Source organism: Scleropages formosus, chromosome 6, assembly GCF_900964775.1.
Source record: "Scleropages formosus chromosome 6, fSclFor1.1, whole genome shotgun sequence".
NCBI lineage: Eukaryota > Metazoa > Chordata > Actinopteri > Osteoglossiformes > Osteoglossidae > Scleropages > Scleropages formosus.
In genome coordinates this window covers 18,057,288-18,077,026 of record NC_041811.1, presented here as the reverse complement: position 1 = coordinate 18,077,026, position 19,739 = coordinate 18,057,288, and the positions used below count along the sequence as shown (strand labels likewise).

Below are 19,739 nucleotides of genomic sequence, written 5' to 3'. Positions count from 1 at the left end.
GAACTTCCCTGATCCCCTGAATCCAGATGAACGACTCCGCATTTGGGTCCAGCCGTCCCGGTTCCCTCGGTTCCACATGACACCAATAAAGTATTTTGTCATTTCATGCTCTAGAAGAAAATTCAAACTTAAAAATCAACCGGTCACATGACAATCACTATTCAGCCTTTCTTTAATATGTCACAGCAAGAGGGAAGGGAAAGTTAAAAAAAATCCTTTTCTCCACTGCACCTTTGTATAATGTGCAACAGGCAACTTAACAAAGTGTTGGGTCATCCTGTTTCTGAGAGTTTAAGCTTTCTCAAGCTCTTAGTTCTGCAAAACGTTTCCTGGGACCTCTTGTACTGAGCTGTTCTAACACATCCACACCAACGGAAGCACATTTGAGTAGCTAACAACCCTGAACTCATTTATCCTCTTTGACCTATGCATAGTTATAAAGCACAACATACTTGAATAATTTTATTTTGCACAGATGACACCCATTTTCTCTTCCTAACACTCTAGAGAAGAAATTAGTAAATTCTGAGATCAGACAGGGTGTTAAACTCTAGAACTCAGCAGTAGCTCACAAGACTATCAAAGAGAAAATTAAACAATGTAAAAACACTCTTCTGGGCCTTAAAACAAGGAACTGTGGAAGGGGGCAGCTTGCTTAACATTGAACACAACCTACACACAGCATGCTGTTAAGGTTCATATGCAAAGAGATGACTGGGGAAGATAGAAAACTACTTTTCAACTGTTTTTGCTACGACAGGTGTATCTATTACTTGGAATTTTACAAAGTTACTGGAGCATTACAGTCAGTAATTAAATAGTTCACTCACTTTGCATGGTACTGGTATTTTGGATTATCAGTTATTGAGAGAGAGTCTCAAGAGAGTTTCCTTCATTCGTGCAGGTTGTATCAGAGCTACAAGAGGTTGAACTTGAGAAAGCTTATCCCAGCTACTGCAGCAAGACTCCTGATCAGTATAGCGCTTTAATGCCGAAATACAGACAGACAGATGGTTTCATTTTAACTCAACTTATGACACGACTCAAATCTATCTTTGCCAAACGCTGATATTATGCAGGAATTCTTGCATAGCTAAGAAACTGTTATTATTGGTTTGTTTTATCAGACACATTTGTGAAGCTGTTCATTACTGCTAGGATCATTAAATTTATTAGCATTACTGAGATGAATGTTGGGTTGTCCAGAAGGAAAGGAGGCTGTAATTAACAGGAAGAAAGCATTGAGCAGATGTACTCAGGTATAGTCCTACTTTCCGTCAAAATTTCTTTATTGCTGAATAAAGGCCATTGGTACGGTCTTAAAATGTCATAATGTCCTGCCATCTTCTGTTTTTTTTCCTTATAACACAGCAATTCACCAACTCCAAAGGAGGGGCAAGGAGCTGAAATGATAAAGCAAATTGCGTAATTTGTCACACCCACAACTTTAACTGTCAAAAATAGGAAAAAGAAGAAAAAGGTTGCAACAAACACCACATTTTTTAATTACATAATTAATAGTGTAATATATCAATTCATTAATTAGATTTTTTTACTTTAGGGGTTATAAAAAGGCTGAGTGGTTTAGATGTGGAGATGGAGAGAGTTGTTCAGTTGGCCTCACAGAAGATGCAGTGTTCTATAATAATCTTGTGTGATGCTGCAATGTTTCCAAATAAATGACTCAGTCCCGCACGTGCTTAGTAACCAGTCTAACCTTCCTGGGCTACCTACCTATCTTTCCTCTTATTTGCAACCAGTCTCTTTAAACTATCAGATCAGCTCAAAGAGTGTTACCCACCAAAAATGTGTATTGCTCAGAATAAGGTTCATGCAATCCATGAAACCTTGTGCTTTAATACCATGTAAATGCGTTCAGAACGAAGATGTATGCAGAGAACAAAGTACATTCTGAAACAGGTGAAAGCAGATTCAGAGTAAATTCACCCACTACAGGCTATGAAGGAGAGTGCAAGCATGTTGGGGCTGGGTAGGTAGACCTGTCCTTGGAAACAGATATTTAATTAAAGGACCTCAGGCTTCAGTAATGCCATCCATTGTCTAAACCAGCTGCCAGTGCACTGCTCCAGCTCATAAACCATGGCTGTTACTGGGCGATTGTAAGGTTCACTCAGAATCAATGGTGACATGTTCTCCATGTTTACTCAGAGTACTAGAGAGTGGTACAAACTCACACTGGGCATGTTTTTCAGTCTTATAAATTAATCAATGGGTTTAAAATTAATTTCAATTCCACATATAATCATATTATAAACAGGTTTATATCCGATATAAATGAAAAGTATGCAGTTTCACCCTACAAGGATGGCAACCTACACCCTACTAGGATGGCTGTTATAATGATGCTTTAATTTCTCAGCTAATAATCAGCTCATGTGTTGTCATTTGTACACCTGCTAAATTTATCACACAAAATGGCACTTTAGAGTTATCATTCTCTGAAGTGTTCCCTGCATCCAATAACCATATGTCACTAGCTATTCATCCACTGGTACGAATTTTAAAAATTGAAAGCTGTAACAAGTGTGCTGTCAAAAAATCATCACAAATAACAAAAAAGGCTTTGAAAAACATAATGTCCATCTATCAAAATAATAGTATGTTTAATTTTTTGGGGAAAAAAAGGTGACTGAAGCACTCCTTCTGTTGTATATAATGATAGAGAATGTAATACATTAGTAAATAAGACACAAAAATCCAGGGAAGTTAAAATCTCCTCTGAAAAATAGACTCCCAATGGGTGGAAAAGTCAGTTTGGCAATTACCAGGAGCAATGAGAACAAGTGGGCTTGAAGTCAAAGGTCAAAGGACATCAGAAATCGCTTAGAACTGAGCGTGAAATAATGGCCCTAGACCATCTTCTTGGAAGAGGGCAACAGGGTAACAACCAATGGCAACAGTGGTGGTGGGGGTGCTGGCAGGCCCAGTGGGGAGTTTATGGAGTCTGATTGCTGTGCAGTGTGATGGCCCAACACAGCAGATGGGTTGTTCATCAGCAGGAAGTCCGTTTTCTTGATTGGTCTCTGTGAATGCCTCCCTACGGAGTCCCAACAATATTCCCTTGGTGTGCTGTGCTGAGTTACACCAGTGGGTGTCCAGTCTTGATTAAATAATAAAAGAAAAAACAATGTGCTTTGTTGCTTTTTTTAACAAAGTAATAAAAATATTTCACATGTGAACTGAATAGCAGAGGAAAAGTGTTTATCTTAATGAAAATATTAAATCAGCCATCTGTATTGCTGTCTACACTTGAGTATAGATGTCCTCTGTATACGTGGGTCTGTGTAAACTCTTCAAACGTGTTTGCCAACAAACATATCTACAACACAATGCCAGAGGTCAAAAAACGGCCACTGATCGGAACTGGATCATATGCGGGAGCTGTGTTTCTAAATATTTAGGAAGAAGGACACGCAAACTGTCATCATCTACACTAAACCAGTGCCAGAGCTATGGGAGTGGGTAGCAAAGAACCTCATTGTTCTTCTCAATGGGAGCAGCAGGACAGATCAATGACGTTCATTGGTACAACTCTCAAGGTCTGGCTCTGAGGAGAGAGCCTGAATATCAGGGGCAGGTATTCACATCTCTAACACCTCATAAGGCTCTTGTTGAACAGGAACCCTTCCCAAGACCTGAGCAAACTAAATACCTCATCAAAGACTATAAAATCCAAACAGTAAGATTCTTTATAAGGGTATGTAAGAACCCAGTAACATTAGCCAAGTAGAAATGGTGAAATAAAAATTGTACAGCATATTAAAGGATTTATAAGGGACTAAAACACCTGGATTACAGGACCTGAGAAATTATTATTTCTCAAAGGCATCTAAAAAATGGTAGATTTGTACACTAAATTAGTTACCTACACAGCCCTGTATTCATACTGTACCAATGCAGGGTACGTACCAATCTCAAAGCTACTAAACCAAACACTGAAGGTTCAAACAATGGCACTAACTAATACTCCACCAAAAGCTGAAGTCTGATATGTGATTGACCCTGTAAGGCTCTGAAAAAGACAAAAGCGTTCGTGATGTAATTTGAAAAAGAAGATCCTAAACAAAGACTTACAAGACTGGTTCTTCATTTCATGGAGAGGGCAGTCAGCTGGAGATGACTGAGAGGTGAAATCAGGCCATACAGTCAGGAGAATAATCACAGTTTGTCTGTAAACTATAATGATTTTTACCACCTGCTGCAGGCTTAATGGCAACTCTTAGCCCTGAATCTAAGCAACTAATATACAAGGCGCACACACGCGCACAGTCTGAAACTGCTGGTCCCGAGCAGGATCACAGCAAACCGGAGCCTAACCCGGAAACACAGGGCACAAGGCTGGAAGGGGCGCACCCAGGACAGGCTGCCAGCTGGCCGCAAGTCATGTCAAGTAAGACTTGAACCTCAGACCCATCAGAGAGCAGGACCCGGGCAAGCCTGCTGTGCCACCACACCCCCACACCCCTGTATACAAAGCAGAGCAGTCAAATTCAACACAGCGCTGAAATACATCAATACACCTTGCAGGCCCTACACTACGCTACAGAAACTTTCTGTGTTTTAAAGAACTTGAATTCTCAATGCCCCATGGAAACATGTACTTTTAAGAAGTATTCCTGTGGTCAGTCAGCAATATATTAAAGCTGCTGGGAAAGCAGACAAAGTAATAAATGGACATCCATAAAAAAAACTAAATCTGAATTGTGTAGCAGTTTGCCTGCATGATTAAATGCACCATTACCTAGAAAAGCAAATACATCTACGTCCAATAAAGATACGTCGGGGAAGACAAACATGAAGATGAAGAGGAACGAGTGGCAGAGAGGAAGGGAAAACAGAGTGGGGGAGAACTGGGGTAAGGAGAGTGGCAGGGAAGAGGTGGAAATAGTGGGAGAGACCTGGAGGAATGAGAAGATTTGTGGATGTGAGCTGTCAGAGTCTGTGAAAAGGTCCTCAGAGACCAGTGGGTGAACTCAGCTGACAACATGGAGTTTTTTTTCTGATTTCATGCTTTGATGTGCTTTCTGGGTAGAAAAGTGGGGGTCTGTATCAATCGTACGCCAGCACTGTTTCGTTCACTAAACCTTCACCTGATATAAAATCCTGTGTCGCCTGGTAACACAGAGGGGAGCAATTTCTATGCTGCAAAATTCTGTATTCCCTTTCTTTGAGACTTAAATGGACCAGCCATGTAATTGAATTTGTTAAATGTTATGTCAGGCTTTGCTGGCTTCAGCAGTCCTTATGCAAAAATATACTTCATCACAATCACCATCTCAGCAGAACACTGCCTCTGGTTTTTAAGGTGGGTTTGTAGAGAAAATATACATAGTATGTCCTCTGGTTCTGACTAACTGATGCCCTAAATACAATATTCCGAAAACCTTACTTATAGACTAACAGGTGTTAAAAATAAAAAGTTCTTTTCGATTTAAATTTGCCATAATGATGGTTACAGTCAAAAGCATTAATAGATACCATTATTGTTCTCTTGTAATGTTTGGTGTTATGATCAAGTTATAATCTTTGTAACACTCTTCCTTTTACTGTGATTTAGCCATGGCTAACTGCCTCGGGAGGGTGCAGTGGCACGGTGGGTTGGACTGGGTCCTGCTCTCTGGTGGGTCTGGGGTTCAAGTCCTGCTTGGGGTGCCTTGCGACAGACTGGCGTCCCATCCTGGGTGTGTCCCCTTGCCTCTGGCCTTATGCCCTGTGTTACTGGGTTAGGCTTCAGCTCCGTGACCCTGTATGGGACAAGCAGTTCAGACCGTGTGTGTGTAACTGCCTCAGGTATGAGATCATCTACAACAAGAGTACAATGCCGGGTGGAAATGGGTTCACTGATGACAGCAAGACTAGAATATGGGGAACAGATCATCTGTTGAAATTCAAAGCAGTTGTCCATATGCTGCAGAAACATCTGGGTACCTTAGCACATACTTATTGATAGTGAAAGATCTAACTTACAAATCCCAAAAAAATTGAAACAAGATAAAGAAATTCTAGAAACACATACAGTCTACAACTGCTTATCCTGAGTAGGGTTGCGACAAACCGGAGCCTAGGCTGGCAACACAGCGCGCAGGGGTGGAAGGGGAAGGGACACACCCTGGATGGGACACCAATCCGCTACAAGGTACCCTCTGCAGGACTCGAACCCCAGACCCACCGCCGAGCAGGCCTCGGCCAAATCCCCTGCACCACCACACCCCTGGAAATGCTAAAGAACAGAAAAAGAATCCATCCATCGTCAGCAACTGCTTGTCCTGAGGGGGGTTATGGCAAGCAAGACCCGGCAGCACAGGGCGCAGGGGACACACCCAGGACGGGATGCTATTCTGTCACTAGACACTCCAAGCAGGGCTCGAGCCCCAGACCTGTCATGCAGCAGGGACCGGCTGAACTTGCTGCGCCTCCCCGCCTCCCCCGGAAAAAAAAAAAATATTAAATTGAAATACTGAGGATAAAACACTAGCTCAAGGCAATTTTGCAGTGCCAATATCATTTAAGAAAGCAGTTCACATTTAACTGTGCAGTGATCAGTTTTAATAAACAAAGTGTGGAATAACAGCGAGTACCCGTTTTCTCACAGCTACGAGTCAAGCAGCTTCACAGGTGTGCAGTCCTTTGCACGTGAAGTGCAATAAACTGCTACATGTGGCGCATCCTTAATCTGTGTCCAAACAGCAGGCATTGCAAAAGGGACGCAGTTATATTTGTATTTGGATGTTGTGTTCACCAGGACCTGAAAGCCTGTTTCGCAGACAAAGGCTGAGGGTTTCCAAGGATAAGTGGGATGGTGAAAAGGAGCTAGAGGAAGGCAAACCTCTGGGATTTCGCTGGAGCAGCAAAGGAGAGAGCGGGGGGGGTACCTTGCTGATCACTTCTGAGTATCACCCCCTCACTCAGCAAGGGGCAGAGTAGCAGATGGTGGAGTGAGTTTCAAGCTGAATTAGCTCTTTGTTGTGAAGGATGACCACAGCAGTCCTTATGAGGCTGAAAACCAGATGCTTCTTTGGTTCACGAGACAAATAAAATCTGACAGAACTCTTTGTATAGCAAAAGATCTGTATCAGTTATTGCAGCTATTTAGTATATTGTAAAGGGGTCGTGAGCAAGACACTTTTAGAAAGGTAGTCACACAAACACCTGATTTTAATGGCATATGAAAAAAATGAAAGTTAAGTGGAGACACTATCACCTGCACCGTAATGGGAGACCGCAGTGGCAAAATTGTGCAAAAAAAAAATGTGTATAATTGTTTTCACTCCTAAATATTGAACGCACATTGATTGCACATTGGTGTCCGTCAATGTTTGCCAGCTGGCCAGCGGAGAACCCAATCGACAAGCATACAATTAGTGATACTTTTCATTGCTATCTGCGTTGGGTGACCTTCAAAAGCGCTCCTAATGCAGTCACAAAATTACTGCTTTCTTCCAGCCTCAAAAGAGCAGCCTGCTATTTCAGCCCTCTAGTTCTTGGTATCACAAAATTAGCTACAGTCGAATCGTATTTCCAGCTCTTCGTATATTTATTTTTGACTTCACAACAAAATATACATAATTTGTGGCTAAACCGATGCTTTAATCTAAAGCAACTTTCAGCGTTGTCCCATGTAAGCAGTGGAGCGTTACTGCTGGGCAGCAGGGTGGCACAGCAAGTAGCGCTGCTCTCTCACGGCACCTGGGTGATGCAGGAGGATGTGGGTTTGATCCCCACTCAGTCTCTGTGGAGTTTGCCTGTTCTCCCTGTATCTGTGTGGGTTTCCTCGGGGTGCTCTTGTTTCTTCCCACAGTCTAAAGATGTGCTGTTCACCCAGAGCATGTGAGTGACCGAGTATGAATGTATGGATGAGTAACCCTTTGTAAGTAGTGTATCTAGCAGTGTAAATCGCCTTTGTGAATAAGGTGTGTGGGATGATAACACTACATAGAGTTCACTGGATGTTACTTTGGATAAAAGTGTCTGCTAAATAAAAAAATAAATAAAATTCAGGGCCAGTGGTGCTGCATTAGGGTTGAAGGCTGATGTTGAACAAGCAACCTTCAGGTTTAAGAGCCATGTCCTTAATTGTTACAACCCTGCATAAAAAACAACTGAGACTGAAAAAGAAATGAAAACTGATGTGTCTTTGTTAAAATTACATATTTTGTGTAAATAAAATATTTCTCTCTCTTGTTCTTGAGTTTGTAGTGAAAAACAAATGGCGACAGTTCATAAAACCTGCTTGATTCATTACCTGAATTTTCTGCACATTTTAAGACATTCATACTCTAAGTGGCCCGCTGTACATGATCGAAGTGATCAAAATGGAAAAAGAAAACAAACCACTCTATGGCCTATATTTTCTGGATTTACCAAGTCACAGACAAAGCGAGATGTACGTTTTTTTGTCCAAGTCCAGTTTTCCCTCGCTAAAAGAGATTAGATTTTATTGTGAATCATTCTAAACTGGAAGATCTCTCTCGAATGCAAACACGTGTGTGCATGTATAAACACACAGTTACTGGGAACGACACCCCACAAAGAGACTCACAGCAAAGCCTCCTACTCCTGCTTCTAAATACCTGGTGCCATGACAACCCACGACCTGCACCAAACGAAATGAGATTACATTGGAAAATGTCACTGGCAAAGACACGTTAACAATTAAATAAGAAGGCTTTAAGAACGAGAAACCACTGTCAAGAGCCATGACAAATGGTTGAAAGAACAAAATCCTTCACTGTGATTTGCAATGGTTCTTCAATCACATGACAAAAGACAAAATGGAACAGCACTAAAAGTGATGAGATCAACTGAGTCATGTTTTTAAGAAAGTACCCTGCAGTAACTAAACAAATGAAAATTCTGAATATGAGATATACATAATCCAAACTTGTTTTTTTTGTCGAAAATTTGAATTTCTTCCACAGTCAAAACAATTGTATTTGTAGATTTTGCTATAACTAATACTTTGACTTTTGGCATCAATGTACTTAATACATTTTTATTCACAGACATTTGCTGAAGCCGCTTGTCCCAAGCGGGGGTCGCGGCGGGCCGGAGCCTAACCCGGCAACACAGGGTTCAAGTCTGGAGTGGGAGGGGACATAACCCAGGGCGAGATGTCAGTCCATCACAAGGCACCCCAATTGGGACTCGATCCCGAGACCTACCAGAGAGCAGGACCCGGTCAAGTCCACTGCGCCGCCATGCCACCATGCCCCCCTCATATTTATTGTAAAGATATTAACGTAGGCCAAATTGTGGAGGCTCATTTGCAAGGAATGCAAATGTCTTCTGCTGACTGTCATTGCTTCTGGGGCATTGGGGCAGCTGGTAGTGTAGTGGTTCGAGCTGCTGCCTTTTGACCAAAAGGTCACATTTTGAGTCTCACCTCCAGCTGTGATATACCTGAGCAAGGTACTTACCCTTAAAATCACTCTAGTGACAATTTCCCAGCTGTACAAATGGGTAAATAATTGTGAGTTGCTTTGGACAAAAGCATCAGCTAAATGAAGTAATGTAATGTAAGTATAAGTTTCTCCCTATATCATTCACACAATTTTGTGCTTCTCCTTCTACACCAGTGAAGAGGAGTTTGTGTGTCATCTCCTTACCCAGCCAGCCAGCTCCTGAGTTTGGAATGCACATGTCCGTCTCGGCACTGGGCAGCACGAAGCCTACCACAAAGACCTCCACTCCATCTGACATGAGTGCCAATCCCAGCACGAAGAAGAGCTGCCACTGGAAGCGCCCGTGGCCACACTCCTGGATGATGAGCTCGTACTGCTGTGCCAGCTCTTCCTCATCCGCCCTTCGCTCTGACTCCAGCTCCCGCCGATCCTTCAGCGCGTCAGACACTGGTCGGCCTGCCGCAACTTGGCCCTCCCCCACCTGTCCATCGGCAGGGATGCCCTGGTACTCCCCCTCATAGATCTCATCATCCTCATCATGGCCCTCAGTTGCATCACTGGAGCCCTCCTCATCATTAGCAGCCCCCATGTAGCTGCCATCCTGTTGATAGGCATAATCATCATCATCCTCCTCATCCTGGAAGCGGCTATAGGAGCGCTGTGTGTATTCATCTGAGGCACGGTCCACTATCTTGTTGACTTTCTTCACTGCATGTCGCTTGGCTTCCTTTGCAATGTCCTTAGCCCCTTTAACCAGTGAAGTCCTGTCCCGGTATGAATCCTCCATGTTGTCTTTAAAAATGTCAGGTAAAGCAGGGGTTACACAGAGATCCTGGAAGCTTTGCGGGGAGGCCTCAACGTACAATGTGTTGTCACCTTTCGGGGGGGAAGATCAGACTGTGGGGTAGAATGAGAAAATAAAAAAAGAAATAATTGTAAGATCCTCTAATTTGTTCACATTTCATTCACATTTTGAATTGGGTTATCAGCTTGTCGGGTGTCATTTCTCCCATCTGTTCCTTGGCAGCATTTGTACAAAATGTTTTTTCACTCGCTTTGTAATTTCCATGTCAACAGTATTTGTGTAGCAAGTGTGTGGGCTACAGTACAAAAGGATACAGTTTTTCTTTTTGGATCCTTAACATTATTTTTTGATTTCATTGTCTGTGCAATGTTCAAAGAAATCTAACACAACAAAGTGGTACAAAAATTATTCCAAATGAGTATATTGTTATGGAAACAATTTAAAACTATGGTGCATTTTTATTCTGGGTTAAAAAGCAGAACACTACCTAATGACCGATACTGGAAACATAAGGAAACTAAATTAGCAAAATCACTAACAGGATGGACAATGTATTCCATGAAAACATATACATGACATGTCGTTTTACAGTGGTGTGATTCATGATCTCTTGGTTCACTGATGTGGGTCAGCTTTGCTACAAAAGTTGGCCGTTCTTCTCTTCAGGAAATATTTTTCAGGGTGACAAAGGGGTGATGTACTGTAATGGTTAGTCCATTGATGTATTGTTTCATCCTGAACCCTGACATTCTTGTGAGTATCTTTTGGACAAAAGCATAGCGCTGGCTTACAATGGCACTTGTGAGGGTTCTGTACAGTGGTACATTGTGTAAAAAAATTATCTTTGGCTCCATTTTAAATAGAGCCAGCTACAAATGAAAAACAAGCAGGCAAATTTTAACATAAGTAGAGTAAAACACACCATTAATTTGCATTAAATGTTTTATGTATATCTGTTTAAAATTCATGCAGCTTCCAGTATTGGTGGTATAATTTCACTCTTTATGGAAGTCTATAGTCAGATTTTTAAGTCACTTTTTATATTTAGAAACACACACACACACACATTTTCGGAACCGCTTGTCCCATACGGGGTCGCGGGGAACCAGAGCCTACCCGGCAACTCAGGGTGTAAGGCCGGAGGGGGAAGGGACACACCAAGGAGAGGACGCCAGTCCGCTGCAAGGCACCCCAAGCGGGACTCGAACCCCAGACCCACCAGAGAGCAGGACCCGGTCCAACCCACCGCGCCCCCCCTATTAATTAGTGTATTTGGCTATTAATGTTTTTTTGCTATTTTTTTCTTTGTAAACAAGTATTTATGGATTCTTCCTTCTTAAATTTGTGAAACTATATATTTATCATATATGTTATCCACCAGCTACAAAAACACCTATCAGTTTCTTTAAATGGATGAGGATGGGTAGATGGGTTGTGTTAAACAAAGGGTTATCATGAAGAGCTATTACATTTACATTTATTCATTTAGCACATGCTTTTAAAATGATGCATTAAAGAATGTAGTGAAGGACATATACCTCATGTCAAAATTCAAATTACTACCAATAGACTAACACAGCTAATTAACTACTGATGGAGCAAGTACAATATTTCAGCCACAAAACACTAATCTAAGCTTGAATTACTGAAATTAAATTTTTTTAATTTCTCAGTTTCTCAAATTGGAATTTTTCACAAATGATATTCAGAAGGGGGCGCGATGGCGCAGCAGGTTGGACCGAGTCCTGCTCTCTGGTGGGTCTGGGGTTCGAGTCCCACTTGGGGTGCCTTGCGACGGTCTGGCGTCCCGTCCTGGGTGTGTCCCCTCCGGCCTTACGCCCTGTGTTGCCGGGTAGCCTCCGGTTCCCTGCGACCCCGTATGAGACGAGCGGTTCAGAAAATGTGTGTGTGATATTCAGAACTCAGAATTTTGTGTCACAGCTAGTGTTGGTGCTGACACCTATGACTGAGTCTGGCTCAGAAAAAAAAAATCATCCAGTGCACAAATAATCTGGAGATTTTTACCACCCTATGTGACAAGATACAAAGACATTCAATCAAGGTGAATTGGGTGGTGAGGGTTACTGGTGTCACATTTGATCTGGATCAACTGCTGCCCCACATTCTGTCTCATAATCAAATCTTAATTACTAGATTAATGTACACTGCACATTCTGTTACAGAGTATTGCACACACAGATTACAAGAGTAATTGAATGCACAATGTTTTTTCTCCTCTTCAGACAATTGCATGGTGGTTGGATAAAGTTGAGTGTTGTTCCAAAGATTACACTTCTGTACTTAAATCACGACAATGGTTGGTCCCAAGTGTGCATAAACTCAAAAGTTTCAAAAATGGTTGATCTGCTTATTTGTGTACTTACTAAATAAATACTAATTTATATTTTAAATAATACTTATAATAAATAATATTTGATATCATTATCATAGCACTGGATTTTTTCTTTTGTCTCACTAGACTTTCAGAACTCTCAACCCCACCGCTATCAAAATGAGTCTTAACTGTGATAATCCACATTTCATAATTTACATTCTACTGTACAATATATCACAGTTAAATAAGTTTACATCTTTATTTTCTAAGATGTGACAAGTATGAGAGAAGCATCATCATGTATGTATGTACATATATAATATATATACATACATACATGATGATGCTTCTCTGATACTTAAAGGTTTCTCTGTATTCAGTGTGCTCTGCTTTTCAATGTGTTTTTCTGTATTCTGTGTATTATATATGTATATATACATATACTCTGATATATATCTACTATACATACATATATATCTATATAATACAAGGAATACAGCAAAACACATTGAAAAGCAGAGCACACTGAATACAGAGAAACCTTCAATAAATTGGAAGAAGTGTCACACCTTAAAAGCTGTACTCTTATGCATATTCTTTAAGGTATTATGTAACTGTAATAATTATGCCTGAAACATTATCCATAATCTGTCATTTTATTATTGGCACACCTTTAACAGTGTCTACAATAAAAAATCTCATTGTTGCTCCTTTTGAATGAAGGAATATTCTTTAAATAAACTAAATGTTTTAAATTATATGCTTGATGCACTAATGTGAGTGTTTCTATCTATAAACATGACACAGTACTGGCAATAGTACATAAAAATTTCCATTAAAAGATTTTTTTCCTCTTTTCAAGTATAATCTGTGGAAAATATCTTATATTCTTATTGTTTGTTTTCTAAGAAAATCCTTATTACCAAATGTTATCAAATTTGAAATCAAATGTTCTTAGTTACCAAAATTCATCTGTTATCCATGCATGCTTACTTTATAACCCTAAAGGACACTCCAATGACTTTAAAGCGAACACATATTCTCCCCCTACCTTATGAAGGTGTTAGATTAATACTAGTAATAACCATTGTATGTCACTTTTGAAGAAAAGTAAGTACTATATCAATAAACGTACATGTGAATGTGGCCATCCAAACTCATCACATATGCAAAAAAAATACCTTGTAGGTCGAGGTAGGAGTATTAAGTGAAACACCTTGTAAAACTGAATTCTTATAACTCACCCTAAAATGTACCCTTATATTCGGCAATCTCTCACCCGGTAGTTTACATAAATGCCCCTGCAATTCCACAGAGTAAATATCCACCATAATTGCACATTGGCCCCTTTCAGTGTAACCCTTCATTTTTCCAGCATTCACTAATATAGCTATGTTTACTTAATAAGCCAATATCACGGAATTGTAACTGTGTTTATACAATTTCTGAAGACTTCTCAGTAGTAAATGTAGGACGACTGCTGGATTGCTGCAAACCTTTTACTGTCAGAGTTGCCCCCTATGCTCCCTGTGCCTCCTAAAACTGGTGTGATGTTGTGGTGACTTGATGCTTTGACACTGTGACCCAGGCTTCCCCAACCCTGTCAAAACAGCACACGTCAGCCAGCAGTAACCCTGACATCCCCTGACCACAGATTTCATCTGAACATATACACAATGAACTTTATATACTACATATCTATATTTATGCACGATGTATCAAACCAAATAACATTCATTGTTGCCTCATTTATCACTTTTTTATTTTTTTCCAATTTCTCTCAGAATTTACTGTGAACTCTTCAATTTTGAACTTTATTTTCTTTTTTATTTTATTGATCATTCAACCCAAAACACAAACATGAAGTTACAGTTATTTAATTAAGTGTGTGTTAAGAATTGACTACTTTTTAGCTTATCATGCTGCCAGTGTTTATTATGAAATCTTTCTATGTCCTAAAAGGGCACTGAAACTCCAGTTATTTAGGCACAGGGAGCCAAATGGGGATTTATTTAAAAAATACAGAGCGAACACATAAAAACATAAAGCCAGAACAATTGGCAGCAGCTTTTGCATCGAACACCAGTTCTGAGTTTCACATTGCAGAACCTCCAGTAGTCTGACAGTCAATTTAAATAGTATCATCGCACCTACCCCTCATCAATAGTTAAGGTCGATCCCTGAGGTGGGCGTGGCCACATTCTTGCATGCCACAATGACCTACACAGCAACAAGTTTTCTACTGCTCGTCCTTGCATTTTATATTTTACTAGGCTAAAAATAATTGCAAATATATTTCATAAAAAAAAAAAAATACTTCAGCTGACTCATCACAATGATGTTACCCATGTTTTTCTAACATGGAAAAAAATTTGGAGGTATGACTCACATGTCTGTTTTGATACGGCCCACAATGTGTATACTTAAAAATCAAACTGGTATGACACATAGCCGATTTTATTTTGTCTGATTTATTCTGTTTAGAAATTGAGAAAAGAGTAATTGGGAAAATGAGAAAATGTCATTATTTTCTCAACTAAAAATAAGTCAACATGCAAAAAGCCATGTGTACAAATCATCACTCCATGACTCAACAGCTTACTGAACTGCTTTTAACAGCAACAACTTTAAAGAATAATTTTTTTTTTATGAATATATCTCTCTTACATTGTATTGTATTGCATTTGCCTTTTACTCCTTCCAATACTGCTTCAGTTCAGTGATGTTTGGGGGAAACTGGTCATGCACAGCCCTCTTAAGGTCCCATCTCATCTCGAATGAGTCTGAAGTCTAGACTTTGACTTGGAATTTCCAAAACCCTGATGATCTTCTTTGATAGCTGTTCGGTTGTAGACTTACTGTTGTGCTCAGAATCACTTTAATCCAAGCGTTACGTCATGAAGATTTTCTCACATTTTTTATTACAATACACTGGTACATCAGGGGGGTGGGGTGGCTGGGTCCCACTCTCTAGCAGGTCTCCGGTTCGAGTCCTGCTTGGGGTGCCTTGTGACGGACTGGCGTTCCATCCTGGGTGTGTTCCCTCCTCCTCCAGCCTTACGCCTTGTGTTGCTGGGTTAGGCTCCGGTGTGCCACGATCCCTCTTGGGATAAGCAGCTTCAGCCAGTGTGTGTGTGTGTGTGTGTGTGTGTGTGTGTGTGTGTGTGTGTGTGTGTGTGTGTGTGTGTGTGTGTGTGTGTGTGTGTATATACTGGTATATAGATGAATTCATGGTTATCTCACATCCTGTAGCTGTAAAAATACCCAAATCATCATGCTTATACCACCACCCTTGATGGCTGGTATTAGGAACTTGTGATGATATCAAGTATTTGGTTTTCTCCAAAACATGGCATTGTGCATTATTGATTTCAGTCTGGTCTCGTTTGTCAACAGAACAGCGTAGCAGAAGTCTTGTAGACCATTGCATGCTCAGTCTTTTCCTAATGGAAAAGATTTCAAAGAAACATTTAAAGTGTTGACAGAAGATGTAGCATTTCACACACACACACACACACATTTTCAGAACCGCTTGTCCCACACGGGGTCACGGAGCCCATCCGGTAACACAGGGCGTAAGGCCGGAGGGGGAAGGGACACACCCAGGACGGGACGCCAGTCCGTCGCAAGGCACCCCAAGCGGGACTCAAACCCCAGACCCACCGGAGAGCAGGACTGCGGTCCAACCCACTGCGCCACCGCACCCCTGTAGCATTTCAGTTCTTTGCAATTTTTGAGCTTCACACAATCTGATCTTGGGGTGAATTTGTGAGGTGTCCACCCCAAGGTAAACTGGCAACTATCTTCGAGATGCTCCATTTGTAAATGATCTTTTCGGCTGTGGAATGATTGACTCCATATTGTCTGGAAAAGGTTCTTTAGCCCTTCCTGGACTGATGAGTAGCAACAGTTACTTCTCCGAGATCATCAGAGGTATATTTTGTTCTTTCCATGTTGTGTTAAATAAATACAGTGTGGCTGTTAAACCAAAACAAATTATGTGACCTGACTGTGTTGAAATTATATATAAGATTTGTTGTAGTCTTGTTGTAGGAAGTGCTATTTCTTTACAAACACAAAAATTTGTCTCAGCATTGCAGTCATTATTGGCAGAATCCAGCCAAATTTCCATCAGTTTCTGTAGTTCTTAAAGTAAAATGAGCATTTTAAATGAGCACGTAAGGACTTTTAAGAAAAATATGATTATGTATGAAAGATGAGAATGAAAAATGAAAAGTTCAGTGAAATCAGTACACACACACACACACACACACACACACATTTTCAGAACCGCTTGTCCCTTACGGGGTCACGGGGAACCGGAGCCTACCCGGTAACACAGGGCGTAAGGCCGGAGGGGGAGGGGACACACCCAGGACGGGACACACCCAGGATGGGACGCCAGTCCGCCGCAAGGCACCCCAAGCGGGACTTGAACCCCAGACCCACCGGAGAGCAGGACTGCGGTCCAACCCACTGCGCCACCGCACCCCCTATTGAAATCAGTAATAAATTAAATAAATTTGCTATGCATTATAGGTTATCCGTTGGTTTTCTTCATGACCGAAACACATATTTTATTAAGATGAGAACAAGATGCGCTATTGCTTTGATGCAATGCTCATGCATTAGGAGATTCGATAACCAGCATAATTAAATTGAGGTAAATCAGTCAGCTCCCTTATTGAATGTCTGTATACTCTAATATTCCTAAGACCATGCTAAGGTCCCCTTGTGTTTCTGAGACTATGATAAGCTTCTCATATTAAGCTCATGGTAAGTTAAACTTATGTTTGTAAGATCATGGTTGATTACTATCATGCTTCTAAAATCATGGCAAGCGACCCTCATGTTTCTAAGAACATGATGAGCTGCTCATATTTCTAAGATCGTGGTAAGTGACATTATGTTTCTAAGATCATCATCAATTCCCGTCATGTTTCTAAGATCATGGTTAGTTACCTTTACTGCCACCCAGACCGTTGCACAGTGAAGGTAGACAGCAATTCTCCACAACAGCTGCTTTTCGTTTTCACGGACCGTGAATTTACTGAAAAGCCTTCGATACAATCCACCCGCACTGACATGATGTCGTAGGAGATCCAAGAGAAGAGCAGCATCGATCACGGAACAGAGATGGGTGTGTGTGCTGCCTCCTTTATAATAAGGTTTTCTGGAGCCCCTGGTTATCGAACTCGGGAATCGACCCCCCTCCCATTCTGGAGCTGCAATCGGCCGATGACTCAGAACACACACAGCATCCATCCAGCTCCTCTGTCTCTCACACACACAGAGACACACACACAGGCACACACTCAGCGAACTCCCGAGGACTCGACCCCTCTCTTTAACTGATCCCGGTCATACAAGAGGGAAGGTGCTTCGAGTAGGTTCCGCTCCAGCAACCTGCTGTATCCCTCCAGTCCCGCATCAGCATCGCACCGCCCTCCCGCCTCGGTGTTGAAAGAAACTTTTTTTCGCCTTGATTTCAAGCAAAAACATCCCTCAGCCCGAGAAACCACTAAATAACAAAGACATAGGATGAATTCAATACAATGTTGCAGTGTTGGATGTGTAAAACACGAAAACACGCCCACTGGAACTGCTATTGATTGTACAGGACGACGCACAAACTGAAGTTCTTACAAACAATGAATGAATCAGCTGTCCCCCGATTTACACTTTATTGCGTTTCGCGCCAGACTGCTGCCACTGCTCTAGAACTGTGTTAAAGAGTCGCCGGACCTTCAACTGTCACATCCAAGAGCACATGGACTTTAAAATAACAGAAAAGTTGCGCTTCACTTCAAACTACTGAATTTCTCTCGATTGCGGCTCTTTGCGGCAAATAAAAACAAAGAAAAACTCATAGTTGAAAAAAAAAAAAAAAAAAAGCGGGCTGCCTCGCGCTTCTCTGACAGAATCGGTGACATAATGCACATAACTATAAGAGTTTTTGAAAGAATAGTTAAATCTATATATTCAACGTTGTCCAACCCGTTGGTAGGACGGAGTGGTGTCTCTCTAAGAAACGTCTACGTATAATACTGTACATATACAATGTATAATACACGTGTGTGTGTGTGTGTGTGTATATTAATTCAGACTGGGAGTGTACTCCATCACACTCAGAGTTTAAGCCGAGACAGGAATCCACTCACCCGGTCACACAGGCAGAGGACGGGCTGTCGGCAGCGGAGAGCGGTGAGCGGCCATAGCGCAGAGCCCGCTGCTCGTCTGCTTCTGTGCGGCGTGTGTGCGAGTGTGTGTGTGTGTGTGTGTGTGTGTGTGTGTGTGTGTGCGCGCGTGCAACCGCGCGGTGGGGGAAAGAAAGGGAAGGAGCCAGTGGAGCTGCCCCTCGGCTTTCCTTTTCTTTTTTTTTTCCTGTCTCGCTTTCTTTTTTTAATCTCCTTCTTTTGCGTTGCAGCTGTGCCTCTGCAGTACTTGGGGAGAAAGAGCGCGCTGGGGGAGGGCGGGGAGTGGAGGGTGGGGTGGAATCACGAGCACGGGGCCTGGGGGCGGGCGGCGGGCAAGTCAGTACCTGTGCCCCGCGGAGTGAAGTGGGCAATCCCGCCTAATGGAACCATCTCGCGACGTGAGGTATTGACCGTCGAGTGTTTGTGGGGGTAAAAATAAAGCAAATACGTGCTGTGTGGTGAGTGAGTGCGAGAAGTGGTTGTCTGTTAAAAATAAACAAAGAAAGAATATTTAAAATGAAAAAAAAAAAAAAAGACTGCATCGTGACTCCCGGCTCGCGCACAACCTGCCGTACTTCCGACGCGCTCGAGCGGTCCCACGCGGCACTCACTACTTGAGGCGGCAAGGCACGCGCGCCTCAGCCCTGAAGACGCGAGCGTCAAAGACGGACGCAAGGATCTCAGTGCAGTTAAAACTAATGAAAAGAATAAAGGTGGAGCGGTAACGATAGTTTAAATTTCTTTTTTTTTTTTAATTAAGTGCAGCTATCGCCGACAACATGAGCATAGCATAGCATGGGCTGCAGTGAAGCACCATCAAGTAAAACTTGTGTCTAAGAACCGCTGAGGGTATGGAGGGATAATAATATGTTCGTAACATCGCCCAATATACACTCCGTGGAGTTATATGCAGCCTCGCTTAAATATCTCAAACGATACAAAAACTGCATATATATATATAATCAACAGATGATTGAAAA

General features: G+C 41.7%; 1 protein-coding gene across 1 annotated transcript in view; it reads right to left on the bottom strand.

Moving 5' to 3' along the window:
* LOC108925029 (synaptic vesicle glycoprotein 2C-like) overlaps positions 1–18,996 on the bottom strand; it is a 51,052-nt gene extending 32,056 nt beyond the window's left edge. Inside the window, exons 1-2 of the mRNA XM_018736732.2 lie at positions 18,724–18,996; positions 9,627–10,319 (exon numbers count right to left, since the gene is read on the bottom strand). Coding sequence (XP_018592248.2) covers positions 9,627–10,209 — 583 coding nt within the window. The 5' untranslated portion in view covers positions 10,210–10,319; positions 18,724–18,996. The remainder of the gene's footprint in view (positions 1–9,626; positions 10,320–18,723) is intronic.
* Between the last annotated feature and the right edge of the window lie 743 nt (positions 18,997–19,739).